We start from the raw sequence: 18,445 nt of genomic DNA, 5'->3' as shown, positions 1-18,445 counted from the left end.
CTGATTGGAGATGGAGCACCCTGCAGGGAGAAGGGGAGGTGGAGGCCAGGAGCCTGGACGGTGTGGAATGCTCCAGGTGCTTTCCTGGAAGGAAGCAGATGTTTCCCTGGGGGAGGAGCAGATTTTCAGGACATATACCAGGAAACATGCCCAAGGTAGCAGAGGGCAGCCCTAGAGGCAGGTCAATGGAGACCCTCCACCTGCTTTCCCCAGAATGTAGCTTCACCAGAGAGCAAGCTCTGACTGCCTGAAGGCAGGGTCTATGATCATTCACCCTTGTATCCCCAGAGCCTGGTGCTGAGTCTGGTGCTTCATAGGCCTTCGGGACTTTCATATAGATGCAGGAACAGACAGAGGGAGGGAAGGAAGAGGGATGGGTCAACAGTAAGACTTGATAATGAGTCAGGGACTCCAGGCTAGTGTCAACGAACCCCTTCCCAGGGTCAGGTAACTGGGGCTCACCCTTCTCTGCATTGCTGGTTTCCATGGTGGGTCAAGAGTCACAAGAACTGGTCTCCTCTGATTCTGCTGGATTGGAAAAAACTAAGCCAGAGTTCAACAAAGTCTCAGTCCAGATAAACAAAGACGGAAGAAATCAGATTCAGGAACAGAACCTCATTCAAAGGAAAGTTGGCCTATTGTCCAAGACTTTTTGTCCTGCCCACAACTCATCTCTGAAGTCAACGCCTCTAGTTCACTGGCTCATTAGATTTCAGGCCCGGGTCCTGGTCTGTAAGTGTGCATGCCTCGGTTTCTCTTACGGGCACACCTTCCTTTCTTGGATGAAGCCAGGGGGAGCCCAGTGAACTCCATCAGTAACAAGAATGTCAGAATCTTGGGCATCACACAGATACACAGGGCCCTCGGGTTCGGGAGACAAAGGTTGATACAAAACAAGCGCATTAAGACAGGACTTTAAAAAAACAGTAGATTGACTAATAGTAACCCAAAGACCAGTGTGCCTCTAACCACATTTTTGTTTATTTTTTAGTGTGTTTCCTTCATGGTCTTTCTTGTGGGCTTGCCCTATGCAGTTTGTGTACTTGTTGAGAGCGTTTCATATATGCCTCTGACATTGTTTTCGCTGAACTCAGTTTTTCCGAGACCCTCTCTCCTCATAGGCTCAGTTCTGGCCTCGCAGCTGCAGTCCACAGGTTTCGGCGGCAGAAGAGGCCTCGGCTGCTTCCTGTGGGCCCCCTCGCTGGGTGGAAACATGCAATGGTATCTCCTCCTGATTTGGGCCCAGGGGCTGGGGCAGGCTCCCCTCCCTACCTCAGGTAAGGCCTAAAAAGCCAGCTTGGATCTGGAGGAAGAGGAAGAGGAAAGGGAGGTTGGGAGCAGAGGGGAAGCGAGGGGAGGAAACACATGGTTGTCAGGGTCCTTCCTGTGTCCTGTTGGGTGAGAAAAGGCAGCGTTGGGGAAGGAGGTCCGGTTCTGTTTTGGGGGGCGGATGAAGGACTTGGGTTGGGGTGCCTGACTGGCCAACCCAAGAAAGGAAGCTGAGGGAAAGAAAGGGACAAGGGGGAGGAAGGATCCGTTCGTTTGTAGGAGTTCGCTTCTGCTCCATCATTCTGTGTCCTGTCCTTGAGGAGACTTTTAGAAGGGCACTGTTTTCTGGGGATCAATAATGTCTTCTTCATGGATTCCAGAGATTCATTATAGATTGAATTTTTACATCTGTTTCCTTTGGTATTGAAAATCATAGACAAATGTTTCCGAGATGTCTGGCACAGATACCGAGAAACTATAGTATAATTTCATTTTTATCTTGTTTTTTGAACCATTTGAGGCTGGAGCTAAGCCCAAGGTGCTGGGGGTGGTCAGTGCCGAGGAGGGCGCTTTGGTCTGGGGGAAAGAGTTTCTCTCCAGTCCTCCTTTCCTTTGGAGTTTGTGGCTTTCCTGAAGGTTTTTTCCAGGCACCCCAAATGGCAGTCAACCAAACAGCCAGGTTTTCTTTCAAAGGACAATGTGCCCAGCACAGAACTGGCTGCTGAAAGATAAAGGGTTTATATTCTAGGTAGGGACACAGAGTAAGTATGGAAATAATCAATGGGCTCGTCATGGAGCTAGATTACAGCAGGATATCCTGAGTGGGTGAAGTGCCCCATTACGTAGCAGTTATAGTCCACGTGGGGAGTGACAGGATGGACAGGAAAGTCTGTCATCCCCGAAACCAATTCGAGCCTTAAAGCCCTTTGGGATTTCTATGGGAAGATTCAAGGAGAGCTGTTGACCTGGGACTCATGCTCGCTTTCTCCTCTTCCCTAGGAGCTGTGTCAGGCAGGATAATGACAATGGGGAACATTTCTGCTAAGGAAGGTGGCTCTGTCACCTTGCAATGTCACCTCTCCTCCACCACTGCCAACGTGACTCAGGTCAACTGGGAGAAGCAGGACCAACTTCTGGCCGTTCATCACACTGACTTGGGGTGGCACATCTATCCGGCCTTCAGGGAGCGAGTGGCCCCAGGCCCCAACCTGGGCCTCACCCTGCAGTCGCTGACCAGGAATGACACGGGGGAGTACCTCTGTACCTATCACACCTACCCTGATGGGATTTACAGAGGGACGTTCTTTCTGGAGGTCCTGCAAAGCTCAGGTATGCCCTCTGGAGCAGGGTGGCTGATGACCTTCATGCTCCAGGATAGAAAATGTGTTTCTGCCAAACAGTGTGCAAGAGCAGAGTTTCTCAACCTCGGTTCACATTCAAATCACTGGGGAGCGTCAGTGGTACTGCTGCTGGAGCCCCATTGCCGACCAGCCTAATCAGAACCTCCAGGGGCAAGGTTGGGATGTCATAGGCCCTAAAAGCCTGGTGGTTCAAGTGCACAGCCAGAATTGAGAACCACTGTTTTGGGTAAGAGGTGCATTTTATGTGTGTTGGTTAGGAAGAATAGTCTTTGGGGTCATTTGGGAAGGTCATTCTTGCTTATTAGTTTAGCTTCAATCATGCAAATTAAAATTAGCATCGAAGTTTGATAAAGGATTTATTTATTTATTTATTTTAAATTTTTTATTTATTTATGATAGTCACACAGAGAGAGAGAGAGAGAGAGAGAGAGAGAGGCAGAGACATAGGCAGAGGGAGAAGCAGGCTCCATACACCGGGAACTCGACGTGGGATTCAATCCCGAGTCTCCAGGATCGCGCCCTGAGCCAAAGGCAGGCGCTAAACCGCTGAGCCACCCAGGGATCCCTTGATAAAGGATTTAGACACAGTGTGCGCTAAATGCCCAAGTACAGTAATTTACATCTGTATGGTACTTCACACTTTCCAGAATGCTCTCACATTCATTATCCACCCGAACACCTAAACCAGTTCTCTGGAAAGTGGGAAGAGATTACTGACCTGAGAGACAGTAGAGCAGAGTGCTCATGAGGTCAGACTCGGGCACCTGACAGCTTGGGTCCAAAGCCTGGTCAACAGCAGTTGACTTCAGACAAGATTACTTAGCTTCTCCGCGCCTCAGTTTTCTCATCTGTGAAATGGAAATAAATGTAACCTTATGAGGTGCTACCAGGGCCTTGAACACGGTAAGCGCCAAGCGTTAGCTCTGAGTGCCGGCCACTCACATGGGACTGCCTGATGGAGGCAGGGCCTGAGCTTTCCTAGCTCTGTTGCTCAGGGCAGCCGAGCTGGTTTTAACACAGAGCCTCTGGTTTCACTAAACTACACCCTCAGAACTTTTTTTTTTTTTTTTTTTAAGATTTTATTTATTCATGAGAGACACAGAGAAAGAGAGAGGCAGAGACACAGGCAGAGGGAGAAGCAGGCTCCAAGCAGGGAGCCCAATATGGGACTCGATCCCCGGTCTCCAGGATCACGCCCCGGGCTGAAGGCGGCGCTAAACCGCTGAGCCACCCGGGCTGCCCCAGCCTCAGAACTTCTATCTGCTGCCATCTATTGTGTTAGAGATTAAATTTTATGACTGAGAAGATGAAAGGCCACTTTAAAGTTTCCTTTCAAATGCTGCTCCTTGGCTGGCTCTGACATAGGTCAACGCAGCAGCGGGGTGAGAGCCTGCGCCCTTTCTGGCCCGGGAGCTGTGTTCCGCATGACCACTTGGCTCCCCACCTGCCCCCTTCCCCACCTGCGGGGCAAGGAACTCATCTGGGGAGCTCGGGCTCTCGCCCTCGCACCCTTGGGTACGGTGAGCACTGCCTTGTCCTAAGTGACTGCATCCCTTAGCCGCCTTTCCCACACTGTAACCCCTTAGTTAGAGGGGATAGCCTCCGCTAGGCCATTCTTTCAAGACTTCCCTGGACACCTGAGATCTTCCAGAACTTCTGGGAAGGAGGGGTGGGGGGGGGTGGGGGGTGGGACTAAGTGCCTGGAAACTCCTCCATCGACAGTATAGCTCACATCTTGGCAGTTGTCCTGTTCCTTTCACACTCCCCTTGGGTCAGCTATCCCTCTTTTTTTTTTTTTTTTTTAAATTCATGAGAGACACAGGCAGAGGGAGAAGCAGGCTCCATGCAGGGAGCACTATGCCGGACTCGATCCCAGGACCCCGGGAGCATGGCCTGAGCCAAAGGCAGACGCTTAACCCCTGAGCCACCCAGGCGTTCCCCTCTTCTCTTCAAAACCCTCTTTCTGCTTCTCCTCCTTACATTTTACATCTTAATAGAAGTTCATTTGTTCACGCTTTAATTCATGTCACAAATATTCACTAAGCACCTGCTACGTGCCAGGTGCTGAGAAGAAGTGAAGAATAAAGCTCTAGATCTTTATTCTCTTTAGGATCTCACAGCAGGAATAATGTTACTGGCTTAAGGTGAAAGATTATATGCTTTTTGCTCTCTTTTTTTTTGGTATTTTAATATTAACGTTATTTTAATTTTTAATTAAACTTTTTTTTTTACTTAGTATGGTTATAAATGTGAAATTTAATAAAAAGCAAACATGCACTTTCTGGTTTTTTTTATTTTAAATCCTGGATGTTATTGTTTGTTTCATTTCACGATTATTATAGAAAGTGGATTTTATCGATTAGAGGAAGGGGTGTTAACAGTGGGCAGCTCTGACGTCAAGGTGGAGCAGCGGTGCGCCACTGCTCGGGAGATCCGCTGTTGATGTCACGACAGGCCAGCTGATGCCCTGCTGTCCGAAGAGCTGGGCTTTCTCGAACCCCTGTCCTGGGGTTCGAGAAAGGTCTGGCGAGCCCCCATCTCAGTGCCCCGACACAGGGGCTTCACTGTGTGGTGGGTGCCTCTTACTCTGGTTTTGACCCCGTCCTCTTTACCTTGTCATCCCTCCAGTGGCTGAGCGCAGCGCTGCGTTCCAGATCCCACTGCTGGGAGCCATGGCCTCAGTGCTGGCCGTCATCTGTGTGGCAGTCATCCTGGGGGGCCTCTGGACCAGAAAGGTAATGATTCTGGCTGCACGTCTCGGTCATGGGCACCCCATCCCTGTCCTTCCAAGTCCCCTTCTGCCCAGAGAAATATCTAGATGTAAACTCTCCCACTGCTCTTCATGCTTTTCTATGGTCCTTGCTCTGCCTTTCAGGGAAGCTGTTTCCATTCTTCTTCTGTCTCCTTCCCCCCCTTCTGTCTGGGGACCCCAGAAAGCCTGGGGTATGCTTCCCATCTTGCTATCACCTAACAGTTTGTAGTTCCTGCCTGTCCCTAAAGCTACTCCCTTGAGAGTTCGATTGATCTCTTGTGAGTTGGATGCATCTTGGGCATCTAGGGAGTCTTGTATGTTAGCTTTTTAAATCTTTAACAACATTTCCAGATTCTTGGGCTACGTAGCACTTCCGTAGGGTGTGTAATAAGCACTCCCCAGATTGAGGAGTGAAAGGTCCATGGCAGGATCAGCAGACTGCAAATCCTCTGTGACTCCAGCTTAAGAGGGCGACTCAGCTGAAAGAGCCCTGGATGGGGAAGCGGATGATGTAGTTTCTAATGTCAGCACCGAGTGTGACTACAGAGAAGCTGCTGAATCTCCTGAGCCTCCACTTCCTCGTACAGAAAGTGGGGACGATGGTGACTCTGCTTGCTTTCTGTCACAGGGTTGTGGTGAACAAGTGGCACGTTGTCACGTGCTTGTATTGTAACCGTAGCTACTGATGAGTGAAGGGATTTCCACCACTTGTTTTGTCTGCCCTTTTGGACTTTTGAAGACTTCCCTGGTCACCCTCATTCTAGTCACCAAACATTTTGGGGAAGGCAAGAATGGGATTGCCAACATTATTTTCCGCCTCATCCAGACCCCCTCCCTAGTTCCTGATTCACTTCTCCCCAACCTGGGTTCCACTCAGTTAACAACCTAACTCTTCATCCCTGACTTTTTTTTCTCTGGAATGTGTACTTGCTGCTGTTGGTACTGATATAAGTGGATTTATAGCCACCACCTTATTTTCTTCATATTTGTTTTGCCTGTTTTTTTTTTTCCCCCTGGTCTTTCTTGCTGTCTTTTATGACAAAAAAAAAAGACCTATTTGGTAATGAGGCATTTTTTGCTATTCTTTTAGTGGTTACACTGGAGTTTACAAAATATACCCTTGACTTATTAAGGTCTAGTATAAATGAGTGCTTTTATCATTTCTTGGATTATGCAAGAATCTTAGGAAATGTTAATAGTTAATATTATAGTTATTAGTTAATATAAAGTTAATATTCACTTAGACTTATCTTTTCTGTTGCTCTTCACTTCCTGCATTTCCTATCTTGTAACTAGGATCATTTTCCTTCTGTCTGAAGAATATTATTTAGTATTTCCTTTTGTGCTGGTGATGAGTCATCCTGGTTTTTGTTTGTCTGAAAATATATTTTTCCTTAATTTAAAAGTGATGTATCTGTTTTGCTGGTCTACGTTTCTGTGTTTCAGCACATGGAGAACATTTTTCCATGGGCTCTGGCTTCCTATATTTCTGTTGAGAAATTATGTGAATCTTATTTTTGCTCCTTTGCAGACATGGCTTTTTCTTCTGCTTCTTTTAAATTTTTCTTTCTCTTTGATTTTCAGCAACTGTACAGTGATATAATTAGATGTAGAAGGGACCATGTAGGGCTTTTAAGGTGGATAGGTTAAGGACAGTTTAAAACAGACATTTACAAAGGACTGGGCATTAAGGAGGATGTAGCAGCATGTTGGTGTCACCCTTAGTCTTTAGGGGAAAGGAGAGGATGATTACCAGAACCTGGATAGAGAGAGATTTGTGGACGGGACCACCTTGAGAAGTTCTGTAGTCCTGAGGGAAGGTTATAGCCAGCCCAAGGCCACCCTTGGCACACAGAATGCCAGGTGACAATATACCCTCACCTCACTCTCCTTCCCTGCATTCCCCTACTGCATTGGCTGAACCCAACTCAAGCCTGACAGCAAGGGAGCCCACTGATGCAACACCTCTAGTTCAGTCTCCTTAGGAAACAATCAGGATGGAAGGAAACAGAAGGCTGGTTGGAGGATGGAGTTGAGGGGTGAACAGATGATATTCAACCCAGTGTCGCTCAAAGACCTGGAAACTGGGCAAGAGGTCTTGACTTTCTAGGGGGTGCTGACCTCGGCCTTCTCTCATGTATTCTTGATCTCTTGATTACATATATAAGTAACGCCCCTTATTGGCTGTCCATCTCTATCTCTCTTAGGAACACTGCTTTATTAACCATTTTAATATCCCCGTGGGTCAGGCTTCCCTGGCTGCCATTGCAGTAATTGCATCCACTTTGTTTCTTAAGCTGCCACTGCCCCTATATTATTTGGGGGTCTTCTCATTCGTGTTGATCCAGTTCTATGAAAGCATTGAGCCCCAGCATAGAGACGAGAGATACCACGAAGCCTCCTAGTGATGCCCGTTGCTCTCTTCCCTAGCACATTCCTTCCCACCTTTGGGAAAGACACTCCTATCACCAGGAAATTCCAAGAGTGTCCTCTGGCTCCTCCCTAGAAACATAATTAGCTATTGGATTTTCAAAATTACGTAGTACAGGGAAGGGCCAAGTTTCTCTGTAAAGGGCCAGATAGTAAATCTTTTAGGCTTTGTGGGCTATATGGTCTCTGTTGCAACAATTCAACGCTGCCGCTGTAGCATGAAGCACCACAGACAATATGCAAATGGATGAGTATGGCTGTGTTCCAACAAACTTTTATTTATAAACACTGAAATTTGAATTTCATATAATTTTCATGTGTCATGAAATATTATTCTTCTTTTGAATTTGTTTTCAACCACTTAAAAATATAAAAATCATTTTTAGCTCCCGGGCAGTACAAAAATCTGTGGTGGGCCAGATTTGAGCCATGGGCCTTAGTTTGCCAATCCCTGATTTAGTAGGTTATATTGGGGAAAACTCTGTTTTTTTCCTCTTCTCTACTCTTAACACTGCACAGAACACTTCTAAACACCAGATGGGTGGGTTTATTCCCACACTGACCAATTCTTCTACACCATCTGGGTGTCCTACAATCAATTCAGTTCTGACACTATCTGCTTGGAATTAACATGAGAACCCACAAATTAAGGACTCAGTCCTACAAGACTGCCCTCACTTCAGACACCAACTGCAAGTCCCAGATTGTCACCTGTACTTCTGACTGACCGGCTATAAATTGAAGTTCCTACAACCCCCTTCTTGGATTTGATAAGTTGCTGACAGCTCACAGAACTCAGAGGAACACTTACATTTACTGGTTTATTATATAATAAAGAATATGATAAGGGATACAGATGAATAGCCAGATGAAGGAGGTACACAAGACGAAGTCAAGAAAGGTCTCAAGCACAGGAGCTTCTGTCCCTGGAGAGTTGGGGTATGCTACCCTCCTGGCGTGTGGATGTTGTCAGAAAACTGGAAGCCTTTTGAACCCCACACTTGGGAGATTTTTATGGAGACTTCATCGCAGAAGCATGATTGATTATGAACTCATTTTCCAGCCTCTCTCCTCTCTCTGGAGTATGAGAGTCGAGTGAGGCTGACAGTTCTAAGTTTCTAATCATGGCTTGGTCTTTCTGGTCACCAGCCTCCATCCAGGAGCCCAGCCAACATTGCCTCACTGGAACAAAAAGACATTCCTATCACCAGGAAATTCCAAGAGATTTAGGAGTCCTGTGTCAGACATTCCTATCACCCAGGAGATTATAAGGGTTTAAGGAGCACTGTGTCAGGAGCCAGGATTAAAGACCAAACATTAGTAGAAACTGAGGGTAGGGACCAATAGATATATGTTCCTTATGATTTTGCACATATCCATTATAGCACCCCCACCTCTTTGAGCATTTTGTTTTTCTCTTCCATAATTTGCCAAAGCAGTATTAGCATCTCTCTTGACAGTAGTATATTAGCCTTATCTTCTGGGACCCTTGTGCGGGTGTTACATCTTCAGTCATGAGATAGGTCTCAATATTGACAAGTTACACCTCGCCCAGTCTCATAATCTACTTGCCCAGCCCAGACCATCACTCTCAGGATTCACTCCCAGACACGTTCTCCCATTGTTGCCAGTACACGTTACCCATGTCCTTTAGGTAAAACCTCTCTCCTCCCTCAGGATTCCCGACATTCTCTCAGCTAGTCCAGGCTGTAGTCTTGCCCTAAATATGGGGCTGATGGCCCATACAAGAGGTGGAGACAGGTCCTAAGAGGGCCTTACCTTCCATGAAGGGGAAGTGGGCCATTTTGGCAGCTCCAGATGATACGAGAGAAGCAGGTGGCTTTCAAATGCATCTACCCAGGGATCCTCCTCCCGAGTCATAGAGATCTCTTCTTTTCTAGACATAGGAGGCTTGCCCAAGCTTAGAATCCAGCTCTGCTTCGAAGTTCTCTCTCTCTTACAGGTAGGTCCTGTGCCTGGCCTTTAGTGCTGGAGATGGATGTTTCCTGAAACATCCAAGTTTCACCTGAAGCTGCCAGGTACTTCTTGCTTCCAGGTGCTGCTTCCAGGTGCTGATAGATCTAAGCCTATCCTGATCTGTCCTCAGTGCATCTGGGGGAATTAAGTAAAAGCTACTCAGTCCCACAGTTCTTTTTCTTTTTTTTTCTCAAAGATTTTATTTACTTATTCATGAGAGGCACAAAGAGAGAGGCAGAGACACAGGCAGAGGGAGAAGTAGGCTCCATGCATGGAGCCCGACGTGGGACTTGGTCCTGGGACTCCAGGATCATGACCTGGGCAGAAGGCAGGTGCTCAACCCCTGAGCCACCCAGGTGTCTCAAGTTCCACAGTTCTAATACTGTTTTCCCATATATCTCAGATATTAGAGATGTGACACCAGCTGAGAATCCCCTTCCATCTGTGTCCCATCCCATTTCACAACTGGTAGTGGGGTTTATATTCCCATCCACCTCGGGAGGGGGGGGGGTTCTCCTCCATAATCCCATCCTGTGTCTGCTTCTGCTTCTAGGGTCACTTACGGGAGCAGTTATTTATTTATTTATTTATTTATTTATTTATTTATTTATTTATCTATCTATCTATCTATTTATTGGAGTTCAATTTGCCAACATATAGCATATCACCTAGTGCTCATCCCGTCTAGTGGGAACACCTTTTTAAATCAGAAATAGAGCCTGACATGCGAATTCTGGTGACAGTGATTTATTGGGATGGACTCTCAGGTAAAGGGTAGTGAGGGAATCAGGATAAGGCTGAGGGAAGAAAGCTCTGCTTGACGTGGTCTCAGCAGGAGACTTGGTTGCAGTAAGATTTTATGCAGAGTTGGTTGTACCTTGAGGCAGGGAGCTGGCTTTTTGAACACTCACCTCGGTCATCACTGCCCATTGGCTACTCACCAGAGAGGGCCCAAAAGCCATTCTCCAGAGAAGGGGCAGCTATGAGCCACCGGTAGTCCCAGTGTCTGGGGAGTGGGAGCACTGATTAGGTAGGGAGGATCTGAGCGGGGTACCAACAGCCTTCCTTACAGACCCGGAGAGCCTGTTGATTGCATTATTCAGGAGCATAGACTTTGGAATCAGACCTAGTTTTGGATCCTGGCTCTACCACTTGAGTTGCTGTGGTAGTATCTGTAAAATGGGAATAATTATGATTTGTAGGGTTGTGGGAAAACTTGAGTCAAATAATTCATGTAAGGCACTTGGCATTTTTCCTGGCATGTAGTAATAAGTATTGGTGATTAAGTTCTTATTATGAATTTTATTTACCGTGGCACTTCATAATACTTGGTACTCAAAAATATGGATCCTGCATGGATTGATTATGACTAAATGAATGGATATTGTTTGCTAAGCAGCTATTGAAAAAAAAAATTCCCCTACGGGACCTTCTGAGAAAGGAGGGATGGGTGTGTCCAGCTCCATAACAATGACTGCCAACTGTCCGTCCTCCTCACATTCTCCTAGGGGCAATGTTTGTCCTCCTAGGACCCAGCTGCAATCTCTGTAGCTCCCTTTGGTCCTTTAGGACATCAGTCCCAGGCTTATTTTTTATACTGACAATTACAGAGTCCCCTAGGCGGGGTGAAATGAAAACCGGACTGTTGACAGACCCATTTCAGGCATGTTTACATTTCTCAGAAGACCTTGGAAACCAAAATGGTCTTAATATTCCAGGGCAAGTGTGGCTAGTCTAAGAATGGAAATGAGAACACACCAGCATCAGAGGTCACAATCAGTTCTTTGAGAAAGAATTGGGTATTTATATTTTTTAAATGGACTGGGTTGCATCAAGGGATGTAGTACTCTTTGAAGTCCAGCATCAGCACGATCCATGATGACCATGCTCTTTCTTCATACCTGTGGTTAGGGTGCAGCCATTGCTATTGAAAAGGAATGAATGACACAGTGGAGAGAGACCACCTGGCTCCTATGTGTGCTTTTGAGATGATGGCCTCTCTCTGGGCCAGGTTCCTCAGGGTCTGCAGTGTGGCACCTACCCTAATTTTTGATATTTATTCATGATGTACATCTATGCAGCCCACTCACCCTACCTGTTCGCTTTTATTTGTGCACTGATGAGCTTGGCTCTAGCCCATGATGCTGCTGCTTCCTATCCCAGGAAGCAATGAAGGTGGGAAGAATGAGATTTGGTTTGTGTTTGCTGTTATTTTCTAAGCCTGTGTGTGGCTTTTTGGGATTTTGTTATCCAGACCTATGGTGGGGATGAGGACATGTTTAGAACAGTTTCCAGAAAGACCAAGAGGGTGTTACCTTTACATTGGGATGTTATCAGGTATTTCTTCTGCCATCCTGCTTGTGCTTATTAGTCTTTGATTTCCTTGGCTTAGGACAACCTTCCCTTGTGATGCTCTTCTATGGGGTAATGGCTGATTTCACACCCTTTATTTTCCCAAACAGATTTTGCTGTCTATTCTATTTTCCCAAAAGAGCAATCATAGTTATCTGACCATGAGTCCCTGCTTGGGACTTTGAGGTACGGTGCTGAGGAAGAATGCTTGCATGTGCATATGTGTGTGTGCACACATGTGTGAGTACACACACATTTCAGTCCTAAGACATATATTGAATGTCTGTATGGGCTATGAGGTTGCAAAGGGGAGTAGAGAAGAGATCCTTCCCTCAGGAGGCTTACGGTTTGGGGCTGAAGAGGTGAGAGGAGTAATAATAAGTTCAGGATAGCACTGAATGTTGTAACAGAGAACATCCAGGAACATATTCTAGCATCCAGGGAGAATGTCACTCTCCCAGAAAGGTCAAAGAAGGCTTCTTGGACAATGTGCTATAGAGCTGAGTTGGGAGGAAAGAAGAGACAACTTTTTGGGGAACTACAAGAAATGGACAGTGGTAGTAGCATATATAAAATTGGGGAGGTCGGAAACAGTGCATGGCATTCAAGAAGCTATCAGATGAGAGACAGCCTGGCCAAGGAGACAGAGCATGGCCTGGCCCCAACTCAGAACTTGGTCCAGGACAAGGTGCTTCACCTATTGATGCCTCTTTACTTATTCAAAAGTAGAAACTTCAATAAGATTGTTGCTGAGATTACATATGCTGTGAGCCAGTGCATACTCATAGCAGCTTCTCAAAAAATGGCATCTCTCTGGCACCCAGGCCCTATACCAAAAGTTGGGGTGTTGGGTGGGGAAACACTGCAGGAGGTGTAGCTGGAAAGGTAAGTGTGACCAAATCACAAAAGGCATTTTAGGGGGCATCACATACAATCTCCTGCAGGGAATGTAGTGAAGTTATGGACTGACTTGTGGGGTTTTACAAACCCCTTGACATCTACCTGTAGCTTCTATACAAGATTAAGCATCCTTCAGCAGACAAGGGGAGTCATCAAAGGGCTGTAGGCAGAAGCACAGCTTTTCCAACTCCCAGTCCTGAACTATCACTATGCTGGTGGCCATTTGAAAGTCAGACCAGAAGAAAGAGGGAGTCCAGAGGCAGGCAGGCGTAGAAGCATAGGGTGAGATAAAACACGAGGGTGGGAATAAAGAAGTGAGAAGTGATTTCAGGGTGACTTAGGAGTACAATTGGATGGGATTAGACTGATTGGAGTTTAACATCGGGCTTCAGGTTTCTGGTTAGCTGGTGCCATGAGCCAGTAGAGAATGCAGAGACAGGAACAGTTTGTAGAGGAGGGAACATGATGGTCTCATTTGAGACATGGTGAGTCTGGGCTTGCTATGATGACTTGCTATGACTGCCTAGGCCTGGAGCTCAGGGCAGAAGCCTGGGTTAGTTTGGGTAGAGATCGGGAATCTTCAGAGGGCCGATGGTGCTTGTAGAGGGACGTTGGATGAAGTGACTCAGAGAGGGTGTTGAGTGTGAGGAAACAGAAAGTCGAGCTCTGGGGAACCCCCTTATTTGGGGAGCCAGTGTGGGGGCAGAAGAAAAGCAGGGCTAGCTGAGGGTGAAAGTGGGAGTTCAGGAAGAGGAGAACCAAGAGAGAGTGATGCCATGGAAGCCAGGGAAGGAGAACATTTTATAAGGGAAGAAGTCGACAGCGTCAGATGCAGTAAAGAGAACAAGCGAGTTTGAGGCAGAAAGCCACCTCACTGGCCTTAGAGAGTAGTAAGTAATGGGGTGCAGGGCTCATTGCATGTGGAGCAAGTGTAGGTTCACTGGAGCGGTTAGTCCTGAAATCTAGTTGTAATGACGTTGAGCAATTAAGGGTTGGGGAATTGGTGTCGGTAAGAACACAACCTTGTTAGTGTGTGTGTGTGTGTGTGTGTGTGTGTGTGTAAGAAAGGAAGAGAGAGATCATCATAACTATGTATTATGCTGAGAAGTAACTTCTGAATAACATCCCTACATCCTCACTTACTAGTTTGTTTGTTTTTAGAAGAAATGTCGCAGAGTCCATTGTGGGGAAAGTGGCCTCAGGACGATGACGTATGAACAGGAGGAACAGAGTCCCTGCATCCTGTCGTCCACTGGAAGGGCCATCCAGGTAGAGATGGTGCCCGTGGGCCTCTACACGGAGCAGAGGGCAGACGACTATGCTGAGCCACACGACTACTTCAACGTCCTGAGCTACAGGAGCCTTGGAAGCTTCAGCTTCCTGGCCGAGACTGGTTAGCTCGCAGAGGCATCTTCTGGGAGACGCATTCCTGTCCCTGCTGTGACAGGTGGTGACATAAGGGTCTGCGGTCTCCATCGCTGCTGTGCGTGCATGTGAGTGTGTGTTCAGTTGAGTGAGTGAATGTCATCCTCGTCCCCGCCCTTCCCTCCCCTCCCTTGTGGCAGACCCACAGTGGGCAGCTTGTATCTTGGTTGTGAATGCAGAGTCAAGAAACAATGAGTCGGTTCTGAATCGGGCAGTGTGGGCAGACCCTGTGGCTCTGAGGAACGCATTCCCCCTCGTAGCACCGGGCAGGGCTTTGGTGGTCCTGGCAAGTGGCAGTTTTGTCGTGGATGATGGTGATGACAACGACGATGATGATGGTAAGACTCATCTCATTTCTCCCAGTCATTTTCATCAGCAACCACGCATTCAAAACATTTTATTTTATTTTATTATTTTTTTTTTCAAAGCATTTTATGAACAAGGCCTGGCACTGGCTGCCAAGGGGAGGTTTGGACAGGACTACACCAGGCTTTCGGATCTCAGCCCCCTTAGACCGTACAGATAAGTGAGGGTAATGACATTTCCATGAAAGGTAGTGCGAAAACAGAGATATAAGACGCAGGCCTTTGGGAAGAGCCACTGGCGTAGGCTGTGGTCATCAGGCCAAGCTTGCCTGGGTGAAGTGGCTCGGGAGGATGGAGGGAACAGTGAGGCTAGTGTGGTGAGATCAGGAATTGTGTCTAGGGAGGGTGGAGAAACTGAAGCAGAGCTGATGAAATTCCCACATGGAAGAACCAAGGGAGCTGAGAGTGCTTGGGATTTTATTCCTCGGGCAGATCCTTCAGGACTCCTTCTGTTGGGTGGGCCTGGAGTCCAGGGATGGCCTGCTCAGGGGACTCGAGGCCTTCCAGATGCCTGCCAGGGACATGCGCAGGAGTGCTGGTCCACTATAGGAGCTGCATCCTAGCCCCCGGCCAGGACCCACCTTTTCTCTATCAATCCACCATTGAGCTTGTGAGGAAGGAATCTGTGTCCTACCAAAAGGAAAACCTGGATTTTAAAACATAGGGACTCTTCCTAAGAAAAAGAAGAAAGAGGGGGATCGAGGGTTTAAGGTGAATGCCCTCTCCCTAGCTTCTCTGAACCCTTAAATTCACCCCTTGAGCTCTTCGTGCTGGGGTTTGGGTGGCATCTAAGTGCCAGTTTCTGTTTAACTGGCATCCGGCCTCTATCCTGCCACCACTTCTCTTACAGGAGTGAGGAGGGAAGGTGGGCTTACAGGTGACAGGTTTTCTTCCACGACCATAGGAACTGAGTGAGGATGGGAAGAAGGCTGTCTTACTGGTGGTTGAAATCAAGCTCTGCTCTGCTCCCTAAGAATTAGGCAGCCTGAGCAAGAAGACGATTCAACTCCTGCTCCTTGGATTTGGATTTGGATTTTGGTCACTCTACCAAATACGTATGTAGTTAGGAGCAAGGAGCTGAAATCTGTCCAGAGTGCTAAATCTTTCGGAAGACAGACAGATGCACGTAAGATGCTGTGATGTGCCAGGGCAGGTCACCCCACTCTTCTTGCTGAACTCCTGCAAACTGCTTGGGAGTAGAACCCAATTCATGAGTTGGAGAGGAACTAAAATGTCATGACAAAAGGGAGTGGCAGTTTGATGGAGAGATGGCGACTGGGTCTCGGCTAGACTGAGAGTCGCAGTGTTAACGTGGTTATGGTAAACAGGAAATGCCATTTGGATGGTAATAAAAATATAAAAGGACCCATAGATGTTATAAATAGGTCAGGTTGCTAAAATGAGATTGAATTAGAAAATACATTTTAAAATGGAATTCATTGAAGTGGATCTTCCATGGAGGACCAGAGAAGATGATCCCATAAAGCCGGGTTCCTGGACACATGGGCTGTCCAGTGGGATAGCCACTCTGCATGGGTAGCCGTCTAGTGTATGAGATGTGGTTAATCTGAATTGAGATGTACTGTGCTAGACGTGTAAAATACACGCTAGATTTTGAAGGCTTAGTGTGAATAATCAGAATATAAACTATCATGTTAGTAATTTAAAAATATTGATTACATGTTGAGAGGATGTATTTGGGATATAGTCGGTTAAATAAAATTATTAAAATTGATTTCACCTGTTTCTTTTTTTACTTTCTTAATGTGGCTACTGGAAAATCTAAAACTGTGTATGTGGCTCCCATTATGTTTTTATTGGACCACGCAGCACTAGACCCTACACCCAAGCCAAGCTGGCACCAAGGAAGGGTGTCTATCTCTGACTGGTGGGCTCTCTCTTTTTCTCTAATTCAAAATAGAGTTTGAGGAGGCTTTTCCCTCCTACTATGACATTTGAAAAAAACACATAGGAAAGTATTACAGGGGAGATGGAGGTGGGAGACTGTTAAGTGCACACAGGAAGTGATCCTACGCTCTCTTGGATCCCCTCTTGGATCCCCTCTTGGATTTCATGGTAGGAGAAGGGGAGAAAAAATGAATTAATGAATGAGAGTTTGGGAAGGAATAAACGTATTGATTCCCAACCCTTTATTACTTCACATTCTAAGCCTCGGCATCTAGAGTCTGATCTATAATCCAGAGAATTGCCCTGAATAAATATGAGGAATTTTGATTCATGGAGTTTTGAGGTAGGTGATCTTCATGAGTAGACAGTATTTTCCCATACAATTTTATTTCATGACTCATTCCTTCTCACCTGTGATTTTGAGGTGCTTCATCATATACTCAGGTGCATACAGTTTCCGTCAGTGCTAAGCTGGACAGACAGGGTGGCTGTGTGTGCTGCGTACGCTTGGCAGCATTCTGGTGGGCACACTATACCCACAAAGGGGAAGGACTCAGCAGCATGGCTGTGGCTGCCAGCTGTGGGCTGTGAGTTTTATTCCATCTTCCAGTTCTTCCCAATCCTAATTCATGGCTGTAACTAGTAAACTTCCACATCCACTCCAAAGTACACCTGCCAAGAGGCCCAAAGGATTCTTATGTGTGCAAGAGCCTGAGCTTTCAAGAAATCAGAATTAGGTACTTTGATGTTTGATAGAATTTTTTTTTTTTTTTTAGAAAGTAGAGTGTAGGATAATACTACCCAATAGAACTTTCCATGATGATAGAAATGTTTTGTATCTGTGCCATTCAATATGGCAGCCACCAGCCACATGTGACTCTTGAGCACTTGAAACGTGGTGAATGTGACTAAGGAACTGAATTTTAAATTTCTTTTCATTTTAATTAACTTAAGTGTAAATAATGGCATGGCTACTATATTAGACATCACAATTCTAGTAATTCCCTTGCGTATGGAGAAAACACAGAAGAGATATGTTTAGAAGCCATTGGGTGGGTGTAGAGATGCTGTGCATTTGAAAGGGCTCCCACCAGGAATAAACATGGAGGTCTTCTTCTATTCTCCGTGTCCTTCGTTTTTCTTTTGCTGTGTCCTTCCTTTGATCAAAACAAAGCATGAGCCCTAAAAACAGACTGTGTATTTGTTTATTTCAGACTCTTCCCAAAAGGTATCTGAATTAGCTAAGGGATCGAGTTCAGGTAAACAGGGTCATCGTTGTCAAAAGGTTTGCAACTCGTAGGTGTTATGCAGGAATAGACTCGTATCACAGGATTTGCCCTAGACTACACTTATTCTGACTTCATGTGAAGAATACTTCCTCTGGTGCTAAAAGTCTAATTGATTTTGCAGAGATCAAAAGAGAAGTAGCTAGGATGTGTTATGGACAGAGAGGATACTTGGTTAAGTGCTAAGTGCTGCTATTTAGTTTTATGACATTGGATAAGCCACTTAACCTCCTGATCCTCATTATAAATGTTTCCTCATTTGTAAAATGGTGATAATAATACCTACTTCTTAAGGTTCTCGGGAAGACGAAGAAAATGTGGTTGAGTCTTTGTAAGCTAAAAATGCAGAATTAATGTTCTCATTATTGTTCCACGGCACTGCTGCTGATGCCACAGAGGTCCCTGAGGGGGCATCAAACC

General features: G+C 46.3%; 1 protein-coding gene across 2 annotated transcripts; it reads left to right on the top strand.

Moving 5' to 3' along the window:
- Positions 1-710: 710 nt before the first annotated feature.
- On the top strand, positions 711-16,566 carry TIGIT (T cell immunoreceptor with Ig and ITIM domains). 2 transcript variants are annotated; one of them, XM_077883955.1, is made up of 4 exons: positions 711-1,277; positions 2,269-2,598; positions 5,259-5,365; positions 14,206-16,566. In XM_077883955.1, the coding sequence occupies exons 1-4, from the start codon at positions 1,004-1,006 to the stop codon at positions 14,437-14,439; spliced, it is 945 nt and encodes a 314-aa protein (XP_077740081.1). In that variant the 5' UTR covers positions 711-1,003; the 3' UTR covers positions 14,440-16,566. The 2 variants fall into 2 exon arrangements, with proteins under 2 accessions (XP_077740081.1, XP_077740080.1); XM_077883954.1 differs by having other exon boundaries at positions 713-1,277; positions 14,203-16,566.
- The last annotated feature ends 1,879 nt before the right edge of the window (positions 16,567-18,445 follow it).

The sequence above is a fragment of the Canis aureus genome, chromosome 35 (assembly GCF_053574225.1).
Source record: "Canis aureus isolate CA01 chromosome 35, VMU_Caureus_v.1.0, whole genome shotgun sequence".
NCBI lineage: Eukaryota > Metazoa > Chordata > Mammalia > Carnivora > Canidae > Canis > Canis aureus.
The sequence above is the reverse complement of the archived record's forward strand: the minus strand, read 5'-3'. Positions and strand labels throughout refer to the sequence as shown.

Bases quoted from the DNA above. Each gene is read 5' to 3' on its own strand.
- TIGIT (XM_077883954.1), top strand. From the start codon at position 1,004: ATGGTCTTTCTTGTGGGCTTGCCCTATGCAGTTTGTGTACTTGTTGAG. The intron at 1,278-2,268 runs GTAAGGCCTAAA...CCTCTTCCCTAG, and splicing joins GGCTCCCCTCCCTACCTCAG to GAGCTGTGTCAGGCAGGATA. The intron at 2,599-5,258 runs GTATGCCCTCTG...TCATCCCTCCAG, and splicing joins GGAGGTCCTGCAAAGCTCAG to TGGCTGAGCGCAGCGCTGCG.